At 37.1% G+C, this 13,508-nt stretch overlaps 1 protein-coding gene across 2 annotated transcripts in view; it reads right to left on the bottom strand.

The window, feature by feature from the left end:
- Nucleotides 1–13,508, bottom strand: part of LOC107707205 (probable E3 ubiquitin-protein ligase MID2) — a 60,303-nt gene that overhangs the window by 28,253 nt on the left and 18,542 nt on the right. The window contains exons 2-3 of one of the 2 annotated variants that reach the window (XM_016511138.1): nt 9,465–9,530; nt 7,891–7,986 (exon numbers count right to left, since the gene is read on the bottom strand). In XM_016511138.1, coding sequence (XP_016366624.1) covers nt 7,891–7,986; nt 9,465–9,530 — 162 coding nt within the window. The remainder of the gene's footprint in view (nt 1–7,890; nt 7,987–9,464; nt 9,531–13,508) is intronic. The other variant, XM_016511139.1, reaches the window with a different exon arrangement.

Raw genomic sequence — 13,508 nt, 5'->3', positions numbered from 1 at the left:
TATATATATATATATATATATATATTTTTTTTTTACCTGTATAATATATTGACAACCACCTTAAATGAGTAGGTCATCCAAAAATGAGAATTTACTGAATCTTTCTTGTGTTTTTTTGTGATGTTTTTATCAGCTGTTTGGACTCTCTTTCTGATGGCACCCATTCACTGCAGAGGATCCACTGGTGAGCAAGTGATGAAATGCTACATTTCTCCAAATCTGTTCTGATGAACAAACAAACTCATTGACATCTTGGATGTCCTGAGCCTCGGGTGAGTAAATTTCAGCAAATTTTCATTTTTGGGTGAACTGTTCCTTTAACACTAGAACCGCCACGGGGTAAATTCGGTGCTTTTAGGTATACAGCGACCTCTGGTGGTTCTAGTGTTAAAAATACAGGTAGTAAAGAGAAAGCCACATGATGAATCAAAGTTCATCACACAAGTAGCTTTTTCATGAGCTGAGGTAAATACTAACAAATACACTAATACAAAACACCATCATGGTAACGCACATGACACTGAAATAATGCAATAAACATTAATTTAACAGCATAAGATGCAAAATAAATCCAGGTTTTATATAACTGAGAAGAGAAAAAACTTAAGTCATGAAAAACTGTCAACTGTTGTCACAGAGAATTCTGGGAATGACAATTTACAATTTTTCACTGTAAATGAGGAGATGACTTGTTCTGTTTCACTTCCAAAAACTGTATATTTAATAGTATTTTACTGTAAAATAACATGAAATTAGATCTATTTCAGTTTTTCGTTCCATATAGAATAAGATAACTTATTGTTAACCAATTAACTGTAGCATTTTCACAGTTATTTACAGTTAAAACTACAACCATTTTATGGTGTAGTCATCGTTATATTAAGAAAATAAAATGCAAAAATGCAAAAAATCCAACCACTCAGCTACCCTAGAGAGTAGAATAAAAACGAGCCAGCGGACACATATGGTTAGTCTGAAGCAAAGCAAACTCTCTCTCTTCGCCACCATCTCAGAGCGCTCTGGCTCAGTGGACGAGTGCAGTGATGGACAACTCCTGCTATTGATATGTTCCTTATCAGACCTCTTAACACATCATCCTTCCACCAGGGATTAAATACATTCCCGTAGCTTTTCTTGGGACTATAAAGGACTCTTCTGAGGTTGGTATGAATGTGATGTGTGACCCCACTTTACTGTGGCGCCCGCACCCTACCGGCCTGCTGTAAGTCAGCAAAGACCCTGAAGGCTGACTCGCCTGGCAGATTCATGCTGACACCTTTAAAGTGTGCTGCTGTGCACAGACGTTTTGTCTACGCATTTAGACTGTCTTGGATTGGATTAATGTTTATTGGACACTCAGAAAAGATCTACAACAATCCTGCGTCATTGTGGATTGGGATTCTGTACTGAAATAGAAAAAAATTAACAGGTGATTTAGTCTGAACTCCCTTACAAACACTAATGCTGAATCTTTAAAGGAGTTTAACACAGATTTCATTAAAAACTTTATATCGTGGTTAAGGCTGGTAACTGAAATGTTAAGTAGTTGTTAAGTGGCAAAATGTAAGGTTGCAAAATAGTCTCAAAGGAGCAAGTCAGGGTATTCAAAACTGCATTTGCAATGCATAAAAGTGAAGCAATGGAGATGCAGTTTCTAGATTGCTCCATGGGGACAATTTAGCAATGTAACTTAGTGTCTTTGCGACGTTGTGCACTGTAGGCCACATAATAAACTAGACATGCATTCCTAAAGGAAAACCAGTGCTTGAAATGCAGCAAAAGAATAGCATTGAAGTATTATGATAGTTCAAAAAGTAATATTTCCAAATATGGACAAAGAAAGCTAAAGATGATCAAATGGATTGTAATACAATATACTGAAGGATAAATAGACGTAAAAAAGAAAAACAAAGACAATTTTAGTATACAAATATTACAACAATGTCATCTCTGTTGGATGAATATTGAACATTCTAACGATGCAATAAAAATAGGTATATATTAGGGCTGCAACTAACGATTATTTTGATAATCGATTAGTTGACCGATTATTTTTCCGATTAATCGATTAATCAGATCTTCTCATTTCTTTCTTTTTTTGACAAAAAACACTTCCACATTCTGCCAAGAGTAATGTTCTGCAGGAACACGCGTCCACTTTGATCACATGTCATTTCTTTATCCTGTAAAAGGCGACTATGAAGCATCTGATATTTATATTCAGAATTACACGCTGTATCCCTTTACAGTTCCTACTCTCATAAAATACGTGCACTACATGTTGACTTTTAAACCTCATTTAAAAACCTTATTTATACCTTTTATATATCAACAACAGATATTTCAGCACAATTAATGTTTTTGCGCTGAGTATTATTAACTTCGTTGTCTCGTCTCTACTGTGTTGTTCCGTCTGTCTGACGCGCGTCCACGCGCCCGCCGTGCCAGCGCTCATTCAGTAAAGATTTACTATCAGAACGGACTTTTTTGCAAAAGTGGAAGTGTTCGCGTGAATTTGTTACATTTACAGATAAGGATATGACCGTGAACTGAAAGTTTTTGCGCTGAGGACGAACATGCATCTGTCAAAGCGCAGGACAGGGCAAGCCTATAGCCTACGCCATACGCTAATGCGTTAGGTTAAAGCTTAAAATAAAGAATTCTTAAGTTTTGGGCAGCTTGGATCACGTACTTCTCCCGCAGCATCTCATTCTGTTTCCTCCACTATTTTTAGATGCATTTTGTCCGTAATGCGCTATTCAGTGCTGTAATTTGACGTGACCGGCTGGAGTTGGACGTGCACCGTGGGCAGACCCGACTAATCGATAATGAGAATCGTTGTCGATTATTTTCATTATCGATAATAATCGATGTTATCGATTAGTTGTTGCAGCCCTAGTATATATATATATATATATTAGTACTGTCAAACGATTAATCGCGCTTAATCGCATCCAAGTTAAAATAAAAAATAACCAAAATATAAAAATTTTAAAAACCCAGAAGTAAAAATCAACACTACTTTTTGTCTTTTTTCCTGTAAAAATATCTCAAGATCCTTACACCAAGATACATTTACTTAAGAAGCAAAACTGTGTTAGACACTAAGAAAACAAGTCAAAATAATGATGTTTTTGCCATGTCTTATTCCACCAGCATAGGCTCTGAGGAAAAAAAATACTTTTTTGCACATTTAATAAAAAAAGACTCAAAAATGTCTGCACACACTTCAGCAATTTATTTTTCGGATTAAGCCCAGATGCTCGTGTGCGCTGCATGTAATGACTGCGCGAGACTCATTATTGACAAGGCTCATCAGTTCCTGACCTTTATCTCTTCATATTGCCACATCTTTAATCTGTTAATCCACAGGGCGGGAAAGACACTGGCCACCATAAAAAGGACGTTAATGAGCTCCAGCGGTTCACTTTGGGTACATAAACAATCTAAGTGCTGTTGAACAGATGCTACTGAGCAGAGGTCTGTTTTTGTGGCAGCTCTGATTAATGTGCATCTTGCCCGTATGCTGACAGATGGGGCAGGTCTGAGTGCTCTAAGTGCACGGCTGTACAAGACGCTCCTATGGGGCCTGCCTCATCGCTGAAGAGTCCAAGTGGCCCTGTTAAAAATGGATGAGGGAGAGGCATATGCATCACAGCGTGGCGGCCCTCACCACACTGCTGCACACATGTCTACTCGGTGGAACAGCAACACAACAAAGCGGCCCTTTGCACCGCAGGGCTAATAACCCACAGCGGCCCAGAGAGGGAACCTGGAATGTCAAAGAAGGAAGTGATGGAATCCAGGCTTAAAATCACCAAAGGTAAAAATGGAAATTCCCAACTGAAAGTGCAAAGTTCCCCAGACACCTTTGGTCCCTTGACAGCATCACTCGTGAGTTATTTATACACAGACTCTCTCAGGACATTTCCTTCACTGTTCACTGTTAGCAGGGACACTTTTGTCTAATGGAGTCCATCGAAAACCTTGCCATGGACACTATTTTTCACGTAATGCTTACAAAGACCCCTGTAAACATCTCTGCAGATGTTCCTCTGATGCTGCACGAATGCCGAAGGGTCTATTTGATTTGTGTTTTCATCTGGAAGACGTCATTTGTTAAGAGTTTGCATCTGCAATACATTGCATTCATTCATTGTTGAATGCTAGAATGATATTGCAGATGTTTCACAACAGAGCGTGTGAATCTGCTTTGAGACGTTTTTCAGATATTTACAGATGTGACCCTTAAAATAGAAAGTAATGCGTTCCAGATGATGCACTCGCTGACTGACATCTTAATGGGTCATACCCATATATAGTATGGAGGAAAGAGAATATTAATAAATATGAGTTTTACACAAGTTTTACCATCTCAGTGTTCTCCAGAGTCAAGGAATTAAACAGAACAGAGCAAATAAAATAAAATATGCCATTACACTGAAGACAGAAAGTCATGCAGGTTTGGAGGTCTGGAATAAGTCAATAAATAACAATTTTAATGTTTGTTTAAACTCCTAATTTTTTGGCTCTAATCTCTTAATTAGAAATGTGAAAGGTGTATTTTTATCTCATTTACTTAATCCATTCTATTACAAAATGTTCACAAGTTGAGTTGTAAAGTTGTTTAAATCACCATTTTACAGGGATGACAGATCTGAACTTATACTGAACCTGCAACCTTCCTTTAAGCACATAAATGCACTTTATCATGATTACAAGTATGAAAAGCAACATACTATAATTTAACTGGCTGCTTGAGGATCAAAACTGATGCACATTTCCTGTTCTTGCCAGCTTTAAGGAGGACCAAAGTTCACAGCTGAGGGATTTTGGGTCAAACATTCAGCATTTCATCTCCAAGACATTTAATTTGCAGTGTCCCTGAAATCTGGCTTACTTATTCATTTGGTCCTCAATAATTAACTGTGGCTTTCCAATAAACATGACACAGAGGGCCTGGTCACAAAGAAGACGTTCTTCTGATGACTGACAAGCTGTTTGGTGAACATTCTTACAACAGTCAGTCTTGAATAATTGATCTAGATTTTAATAATTAAGGAGAAAACGCCATGGGATGCAGTTAATACTTTATTTATTTCGGATAGGTTTAACCATTTTAAATCACCTTGAGAGTGTTCGACTCAATATATTATATGCAGCTGGGGATTTACTGCAGAAAGCTGTTTTTAAATGCTTTAAAATGTATGGCCTCCAACTCTCTCAGCTGAGGTGTGAGCTACATTCTTCAAGTGCTCAAAGCAGCCGGTGGTATGCAGAAGTTTTTTATGTGCGGTTCAGCTGAGGTTAGAGACGTGCTACGCATGCAGTCCCCTTGGGGTTCAACAAGACTGATTCAGCTAATGAAGTAACAATGCCTTGTCACCTGCTTTCTTTTCTCAAACAGCAAGGACAACCATCCTGACAGAGTCATTAAAAAGGACGCTCGCATATGAATTTCCCTTGTGCCTGATGTCTTAGTGCTGATCTTGAGTCATATTTGGAGTAACTCGCTCAGCCGATGTTCAAGGTGACATCAAGTAAAGGCCTAAATATATCCCTGGTGCCTTGTTTGTCGTGCCTTTAATAAGCTCTGATTTAAAGATAAAGGGTACTAATTGACTTTCAAAAGGACTGTTTATCATGTGTGCATAAATATGTCACATCACTACCAAGCTGTGGCTGCAAATATATGAACATGTAACATCATGGTGGTAACAATAATTAAAATGCTCACCAAGGCTGTATTTTTTTGCCCAATAATATAGTAAATTCTGTAATATTGTAATATATTATTACAATTTAAAATAAGTGTTTTCCAATTTTAATATATTTTCAAGTGGAATTAATTCCTATGATGGCAAAGCTGAATTTTCAGCATCATTACTACAGTCTTCAGTATCACATTTTTTTTTAGAAATTATTCTAATATGCTGATTTGCTCCTCAAGACACATTATTATTTTTAATAATATAATAATATAATATAATAATTTCATTATTATTAATACTGAAAACAGTCGTGCTGTTAAATTTTTTGCGATCAGTGAATATTCATTTTTCATTATTTTTTTGATGAATAGAAAGTTACAAAGAATGAATATATACAAACATATACAGTGGGTACGGAAAGTATTCAGACCCCCTTAAATTTTTCACTCTTTGTTATATTGCAGCCATTTGCTAAAATCATTTAAGTTAATTTTTTTTCCCTGAATACTTTCCGTACCCACTGTATATATATATATATATATATATATATAGTGCTAGTAACCGATCACATGTAATCTGGATTACGTAATCAGGTTCCAAAAATTAAGTACTTGTAATTACATACTATTCACATGGTCACATGACATGCAGGTAAACAGGTATAATATTTCACATTTTTTGCATCATGTTTTTATTTTGATTGTTGTAATTTAAAAAATATTCTTTAAAAAGATTCTATGTATATACTGTATATATATATATAGATATATATATAGATAGATAGATAGATAGATAGATACAGATTGATATACGTAATATATGTTAATCTTGTAGGGAAAAAGTGTGTAAACGCTGTGATTTATCATCGATTTCTGAAAAAATTTGTCAAACAATTAACAATTAAACAATGGAAAAACACTTTACTTAAATAACAAATGATGTGTTTTCATGTCATTATTGTGCAAACCATGTAAACTTTCACAGAATTATAGGGAAAAGGCATGCAATTTAATAACAACCCTGAAACTTACTGTATGTATATTTTTGCAAGTTTTAAGCTGACACTCTATGAGTCTTCTTGACATCACTGAGCATTCACTGCTGAACTTTCTCCATTTATTTACAATTTCTCTCACTGTGGACTGATGAGTAACATGTGGAGATATTTCTGCTTTAAGTCAACAATTCTTAATCTTCAGCATTCAGACATCTCTTTTGTTCAAGGTATGTTTCACCTCAGGCAATACGTCTAGTGAATAGCAATCTCAATGTTTTTTTACCCTGATCAGCACTTCCAATCTTGCCTCAATAATTAGATTCTACATAAGCTTTAGCTAAGATATTACCTCAGGGATTCACATACATTTCCCACTTTTCATGTAAATCTATCATTGTGTGTATAATACATGCTTGAGCAGATTGTGTGTTTCTGTTTAGATAAAATATATACAGGAATCCAGGTAATACTTTTTCCTGCAACTGCATAAAAGTCACATTTAATGATAAACCACAGTGAAATATTAATAAATAGGAGAACCCCTTTAGTTGTATAAAATACAACTAAATAATTTTCTGCTTGTACGAGCAACTCTATTAAACTGTGTAGTAGGAAAACTTTATGATTCAGACACCTACTATGATGCCTATTTAAGGTTCTTTCTCTTATACTGATCATGAGTGCATTTTACTGAATGAGTGTATCTATAGTGCTATTCTCTTTTATTCACAAGAAAAGCATTTACCAATCTGCATTCATATTGATACACTCTTGGAGGCTATTCTAGCCTCAGCAGAAAATGAACGTCAATGCAGAACTCAAGTCAATACAAGCCATGCAAAAGCTGCCTATACAGACACACTGGACTGTGAATTAAAACAAAACATTCATTGGTACTTGAGGAAAACAGACACACAATTACATAAAACATTCATACATACATCTATATAACTGCAACAATCATATACAAATTTGAAATCTCATATATATACATTATTCTTCACATTTTGTAATTGCATCCCTGCAGCAGCCTTGAACCTCTGACAAGCATTTGTAGCTCAAAAGGGCAACAAACCATTTGTCACTAAAAATAAACTGCAAACTAATTAATTTATGGAAAATAACAAGTGAGGGAGTATGATGATGATGGTGATATATAATGATAAATTTGCCTGGACTCACCTCCACCTGTTGACAAATCTGGATGAGTTTGGCCATCTGGTTCTCCAGCTCACTGTTCCTCTTCACCAGATTGGTTAAGTTATTCCCCAAGGTTTGCTGTTGGAATGGCAGATACATGGCATTTAGACAGAATGAAATGAATCACTCTTTCTGTCAAGCTTTTCCATTTATTCCATCAAGATATGAGATATACCATAAAATAAATAAATAAATAAACCATACTTTTACTCAGCAAGAAGGCATTAAATTGATAAAAAGTAACAATATAGAATTTTTGGGGCACCAAATCAGCATATTGATTTCTGAAGGATCATGTGATACTGAAGACTGGAGTAATGGAATCACAATTACATTTAAAAATATACTGAAACAGAAAACAACATTTTTCAATTGTAATAATAGTGTACAACTCAATTAGAATATATGAATTTTACGCCATTAAAATTATTAAAAACAACAGCAAACAGGTTTTGAACAATGTGAAGATGAATAAATGACAAATGTAATTTTTGGATGAACTATCCCTTTAAAATAAATACACATCCACTTCCAAAATGCAGTGCTTGAAAACAGGCTTCTATATTTGGAACTGAAAACTGTATCTCATAATACATCTGCTTTCAAGGGATTAAAACTGTTTTTCGAGGGCAGCAGATTCTTTTCCCCAATGCTCCCGATCTGTCTTTTTCACGAATTAAGGAAAAACACTGTGCGGATGATAATGTTAGTGTAGGTGCGCATGGATAAATGATACAGAGTCCACAGAGATCCCACAAAGACGGATTAGATTCAAAACAAGCAACTAACAGCAAATTAGTTCCACATCACAACCACTAATCGTCACTAACGAGAAACTGTGTGCGCTGGGCTGAGACTTTCACACTGGGGGTAGGGTGTCCTAATTCATGAGCTCTAGTGCACACTTTGTAGAAACAGGTTTGTAGCAATTAAAGTTTAATAAGAGGTTTGAGGTCAGAACTGGTGAGTTTGGGTCACTGTGAGACCGCTTGTGTTTGTTTAGCTCATGAAAAAGGGAAGATGAGGTACTGTCCCATATCATAGAGTAATGGAGTTTAACACTACATACAAAGGATTTATGAGGGTGTTGAATTTCATTGGTGTTGAATCACAATGGTGAGAGGCGGAGAACTGTGTAATTAGTTAAAAGAGTAGCACATGCTTCACTACAACACAAGTTGGAAAGATAAAGAGGGAAATCGCAGCGACAACTCAAAGAGAGCCACCCCACCATGCTACATGAGCAGCTGTACGAAGTGATGAAGCGAAGACATGAACACGGCGCTGAGATGAACAGCTGATTTTAATGACATGAGAGGAAACAAAAAAGAAGCCAGAGCGGACTGAAAAGCAGGAACGATGGGAACAACAACATCGGCATACAAAAGCGAGAACAGAGCCTTTATGTTCTCTTGTTTTGTGTTGTTGGCTATTCATGCATATGTGATACAGCCTGACCCTGTCCACCTGCACGTCCCGCACGCCCCGTCTATGGCCTGAAACGCTGTCTTGCACACATCCAGTACATAGATTGTAAAAGGCAGACAGTGACTCACCGCGGCGCTTGTCTTTGATGCCTCCATAACCGCTTCAGAAACTCTGGCAGGGCTCACTTGAAAAGCCTATGAACACACACACATACACACAGAGCCTTACTGGTCTGGCCTGCTGATGGACGGAAGTATTATTGCCCCTGCTCTGTCCGGCGACCTGATTTTCAGCCTCTCTTGTGCTTTATCTCTGTTGCTCTGCCGGGTAAATGGGCTGGAAGCACCTTGGAGCTATTGAGGGTGTCTATGTCAGACTGCCTATTCTCTGTGCGCTGATAGCTTGCTTTACTCGGGGGGCTTGTTGCGTCAGGCAGTCGCAGAGGCGCTTGTTTGGTGTGTCAGCATTTTAAAATTCAAACTCGAGAAAGAGTGTGACTGACAGCGAGAGGAAGGAAGGAAATGAAAGGAAGGATAGAAGGAAGGAAGAAAAGAATAAAAGAAAGAAACAAGAAAGGGAAGATATAAGTAAATGAAAAAAGAAAGAAAGAAACAGAAGTACAGGGAAGGAAGGAAAAAAAGTCAGAAATAAAGAGAATAGTAATGCAGGAAGGAAGGAAGAAAGGAAGGAAGAAATAAAAGTGAGAAATAAGGAGAAAAGTAATGAAGGAAGGAAGGAAGAAAAAGAAAGAAAGAAAGAAACAGGGAGAAAGTAAGGACAGAAGAAACAAACAAGGAAGGAAAGTCAGAAGTGAAATAAAGAAAGAAAGAACGAAAGAAAGACATAAGGAAGGAATGATCGAAGGAAGGAAGGAAAGAAGGAAAAAAGAAAAGAAGGTTAGAATAAAAGAAAAAAACAAGAAAGGAAGGATATGTAGGCCTAAATAAAAAAAGGAAGCAAGAAAGAAAACGAAACAAATCAAGGATGGAAGGAAGGAAAGAAAGAAAGAAAGATGAAAGTAAATGAAAGAAAGAAACAAGGAAAGAACAAAGGAAAAAATAAAAGAGAAATACAAAGAAAATTAATAAAAAAGAAGGAAGGAAGGAAAACAAAGTAAATGGAAGCAAAGAACGAAAAAGGGAAGGAAGGACAGAAGGAAGAAGGACAGAAAGAAGGAAGAGAAGAATAAAAGAAAGAAACAAGGAAGGAAGCATATAGGCGTAATTTTAAAAAAAGGAAGCAAGAAAGAAAAAGATAGAAAGGAAGGAAGGAAGGAATAGTGAAATGAGCATCTTAAGTAAGGAAAAAAGACAATAGAAAGAAAGAAAGAACAAGTAAGGGAAGGAAAAAGAAAGGTAGAAGGAAGAAAGGAATGAGAGAATAATAACAGAAAAACAAGAATTGGCCAAAAAAAATAAAGAGAAAAAAGGAAAGGAAAGAAAAGGAAAGAAAAGAAAAGAAAAGGAAAGGAAAAAGAAAGGTAGAAGGAAGTAAGGAATGAGAATAATAACAGAAAAACAAGAATTGGCCAAAAAAATAAAGAGAAAAAAGTAAAGGAAAGGAAAGGAAAGGAAAGGAAAGAAAAGAAAAGAAAAGAAAAGAAAAGAAAAGGAAAGGAAAGGAGGGATGGTGAAAGAGAGAGCGGAGTGGCCTCAGGACAGCAGACCTAGTGCTGTTTGGGCTGAACAAGTCTGAAGTACACACTCATTAAAGCAGACACTAGACTTCAAAGACACAGACACAGCCATGCAAGAGGAAGAGCAGAGAGAGAGACAGAAGCACACATAAAAACTCTGCTCTAATATGTAACAAGCGCAGTGCTGCAGTACACAACTGACACTGTGACATGACTGACAGGAATAAAGCAATGAGTGAGTGAGAGTGAATGATACGAAGGACTGACTATGTAGGCTGCGTTGTGGGAGAATTTACTGAAGTTGAATTACATCTGCTTATATTAGCAACTGATTCACCAAAAGAATCAAATAACAGCTTGAATGAATCAAATTAATCAGACTTGGTTGAAAAGCTCTAGTCCAAATGATTCACAGTTTGACTAGACCTTGTTATCAGATAAGAGATTATCCCAGATACAGAGGGAAGGCGAGATATACAAGATATTTGCTGAGTTGCTGTTTGATGCTCACACTGTAGGCGTTACACGCTTTAACAGGCGTGCGCCGCGTCCATTAAGTTCTGGGTCAGAGTGACAACAACAACAAATCCTGAAAAAGAATCACATCCCGAGGAGAGAAAACAGACTTCAAAGTGGGTGTGTTTAATTATTCTGTGATCCTCTCCTCTTGTGTTTTTTTGAGGGAACACAATGCAGAAACACAGCAACCACGCTAACAACGGGCGGTTGAGTGCGTTCATGTGTCAGCAACCAGAGCCTGCTGGGAAATGCCGCTCGCACCGGATAATATTCCAAACCAGCACTCTCCAGAGACTCGCAAACTCGGTCTAATGAGAAGCCACTGCTGTTTCTTACCAGCCTCCGCTCTTCTAATTAATTAGACAGAGTCATTTAATTCTGTCTACATTACCCTTGTTTGAGGCTTGTCTGGGGAGTGCCATTAAGCTTTTAACGCAGTGGAATACGCCCCCTTCTCTCCATCAAAAACAAAAAAAAATCAATCCCATAATGCCGTGTTTAAAGCTTTGACCCCGTCAAACCGTCTAGCATGCCTATACTTTTAATCCAAATGAAAATTTACTATCGAGGTTGGACAGCACAGGTGCGTTTTTTCATGAGTACATCTCTTCCTATGGAAGCTTATTGTCGCATGGAATAGAAATATAAAAATTCTGAGTTAACATCTTGCAATTCGGATGTTTTTCTTTGCAATTTTGATTTTTTCCCCCTTAATACTGAGTTAACACTGCAATTAAGGCTTTTTTTCCCTCAGAATTCTGAGTTAACATCTCACAATTTTGACGTTTTTGTCAGAATTCTGAAATAACATCTAAATTCTGACTTTTTTCTCGGAATTCTGAGTCCGAACATCTTGCGATTTGGACTTCTTGGAATTCTGAGTTAACATCTCACAATTCTGTCTTTTTTCTCTGAATTCTGAGCTAACATCTTGCCATTTTGAATTAACATCTTGCAATTTGGACTTCTTGGAATTCTGAGTTAACATCTTGCAATTCTCACTACTTTTTTTTAGAATTCTGAGCTAACATCTCGTGATTCTGACTTTTTTTCTCGGTATTCTGAGTTAACATCTCGTGATTTGGACTTCTTGGAATTCTGAGCTAACATATTTGCAATTCTGACATTTTTCCTCTTAATTCTGAGTTAACATCTCACAATTTTGACTTTTTTCTAAGAAAAAAGAAAAGACTTCTTGGAATCCTGAGTTAAAGGGGTCATATGATGCGATTTCAATTTTTCCTTTCTCTTTGGAGTGTTACAAGCTCTTGGTGCATAAAGAAGATCTGTAAAGTTGCAAAGACTAAAGTCTCAAATCCAAAGAGATATTCTTTATAAAAGTTAAGAGTCAACCACGCCTACCTAAAACGGCTCGTTCTAACACGCCCCCACATACCTACATCACGATCTCGGAAGATTTGCATAACGCCGCCCAAGGAATAGAGGAGAAACAATAATGTACAGTATGTGGAAAATAATGTGTTTTTTGAACCTTAAATCGCATAAACACATTTCATTACACCAAATACACAAAATAATGTTCTTTTTAGCAACATCATATGACCCCTTTAACATCTCGCAATTCTGATTTTTCACAATTATGTTTTTTTTCTCAGAATTCTGAGTTAACATCTTGCGATTCTGATTTTTTCCCTTGGAATTCTGAGCGAACATATTGCAATTCTGACATTTTTCCTCTTAATTCTGAAATAACATCTAAATTCTGACTTTTTTCTCTGAATTCTGAGTTAACATCTCACAATTCTGTCTTTTTTCTCTCAGAATTCCGAGTTAACATCTTGCAATTCTGATTGTTTTCTCAGAATTCTGAGCGCTTTCACCGTGGACGAAGCGGAGTCCAGCCCGGGGTCGTCACATGTGGTTGCCGCAAGACCGCCGGCCGCGCTGTTCTCAAGCCCGTCCGCCTCTGCTCACTCAAGCCGCCGGCCTTCCTCACTCTAACCCGCCCGCTGCCGCTCACTCTAGGCCTCCGGCCTCCGCTCACTCAAGCCCGCCG

The sequence above is a fragment of the Sinocyclocheilus rhinocerous genome, unplaced genomic scaffold, assembly GCF_001515625.1.
Source record: "Sinocyclocheilus rhinocerous isolate Xijiao unplaced genomic scaffold, SAMN03320098_v1.1 scaffold174, whole genome shotgun sequence".
NCBI classification, from domain to species: domain Eukaryota; kingdom Metazoa; phylum Chordata; class Actinopteri; order Cypriniformes; family Cyprinidae; genus Sinocyclocheilus; species Sinocyclocheilus rhinocerous.
Note: the sequence above shows the minus strand (reverse complement) of the source record. Positions and strands in the feature narration are given on the sequence as shown.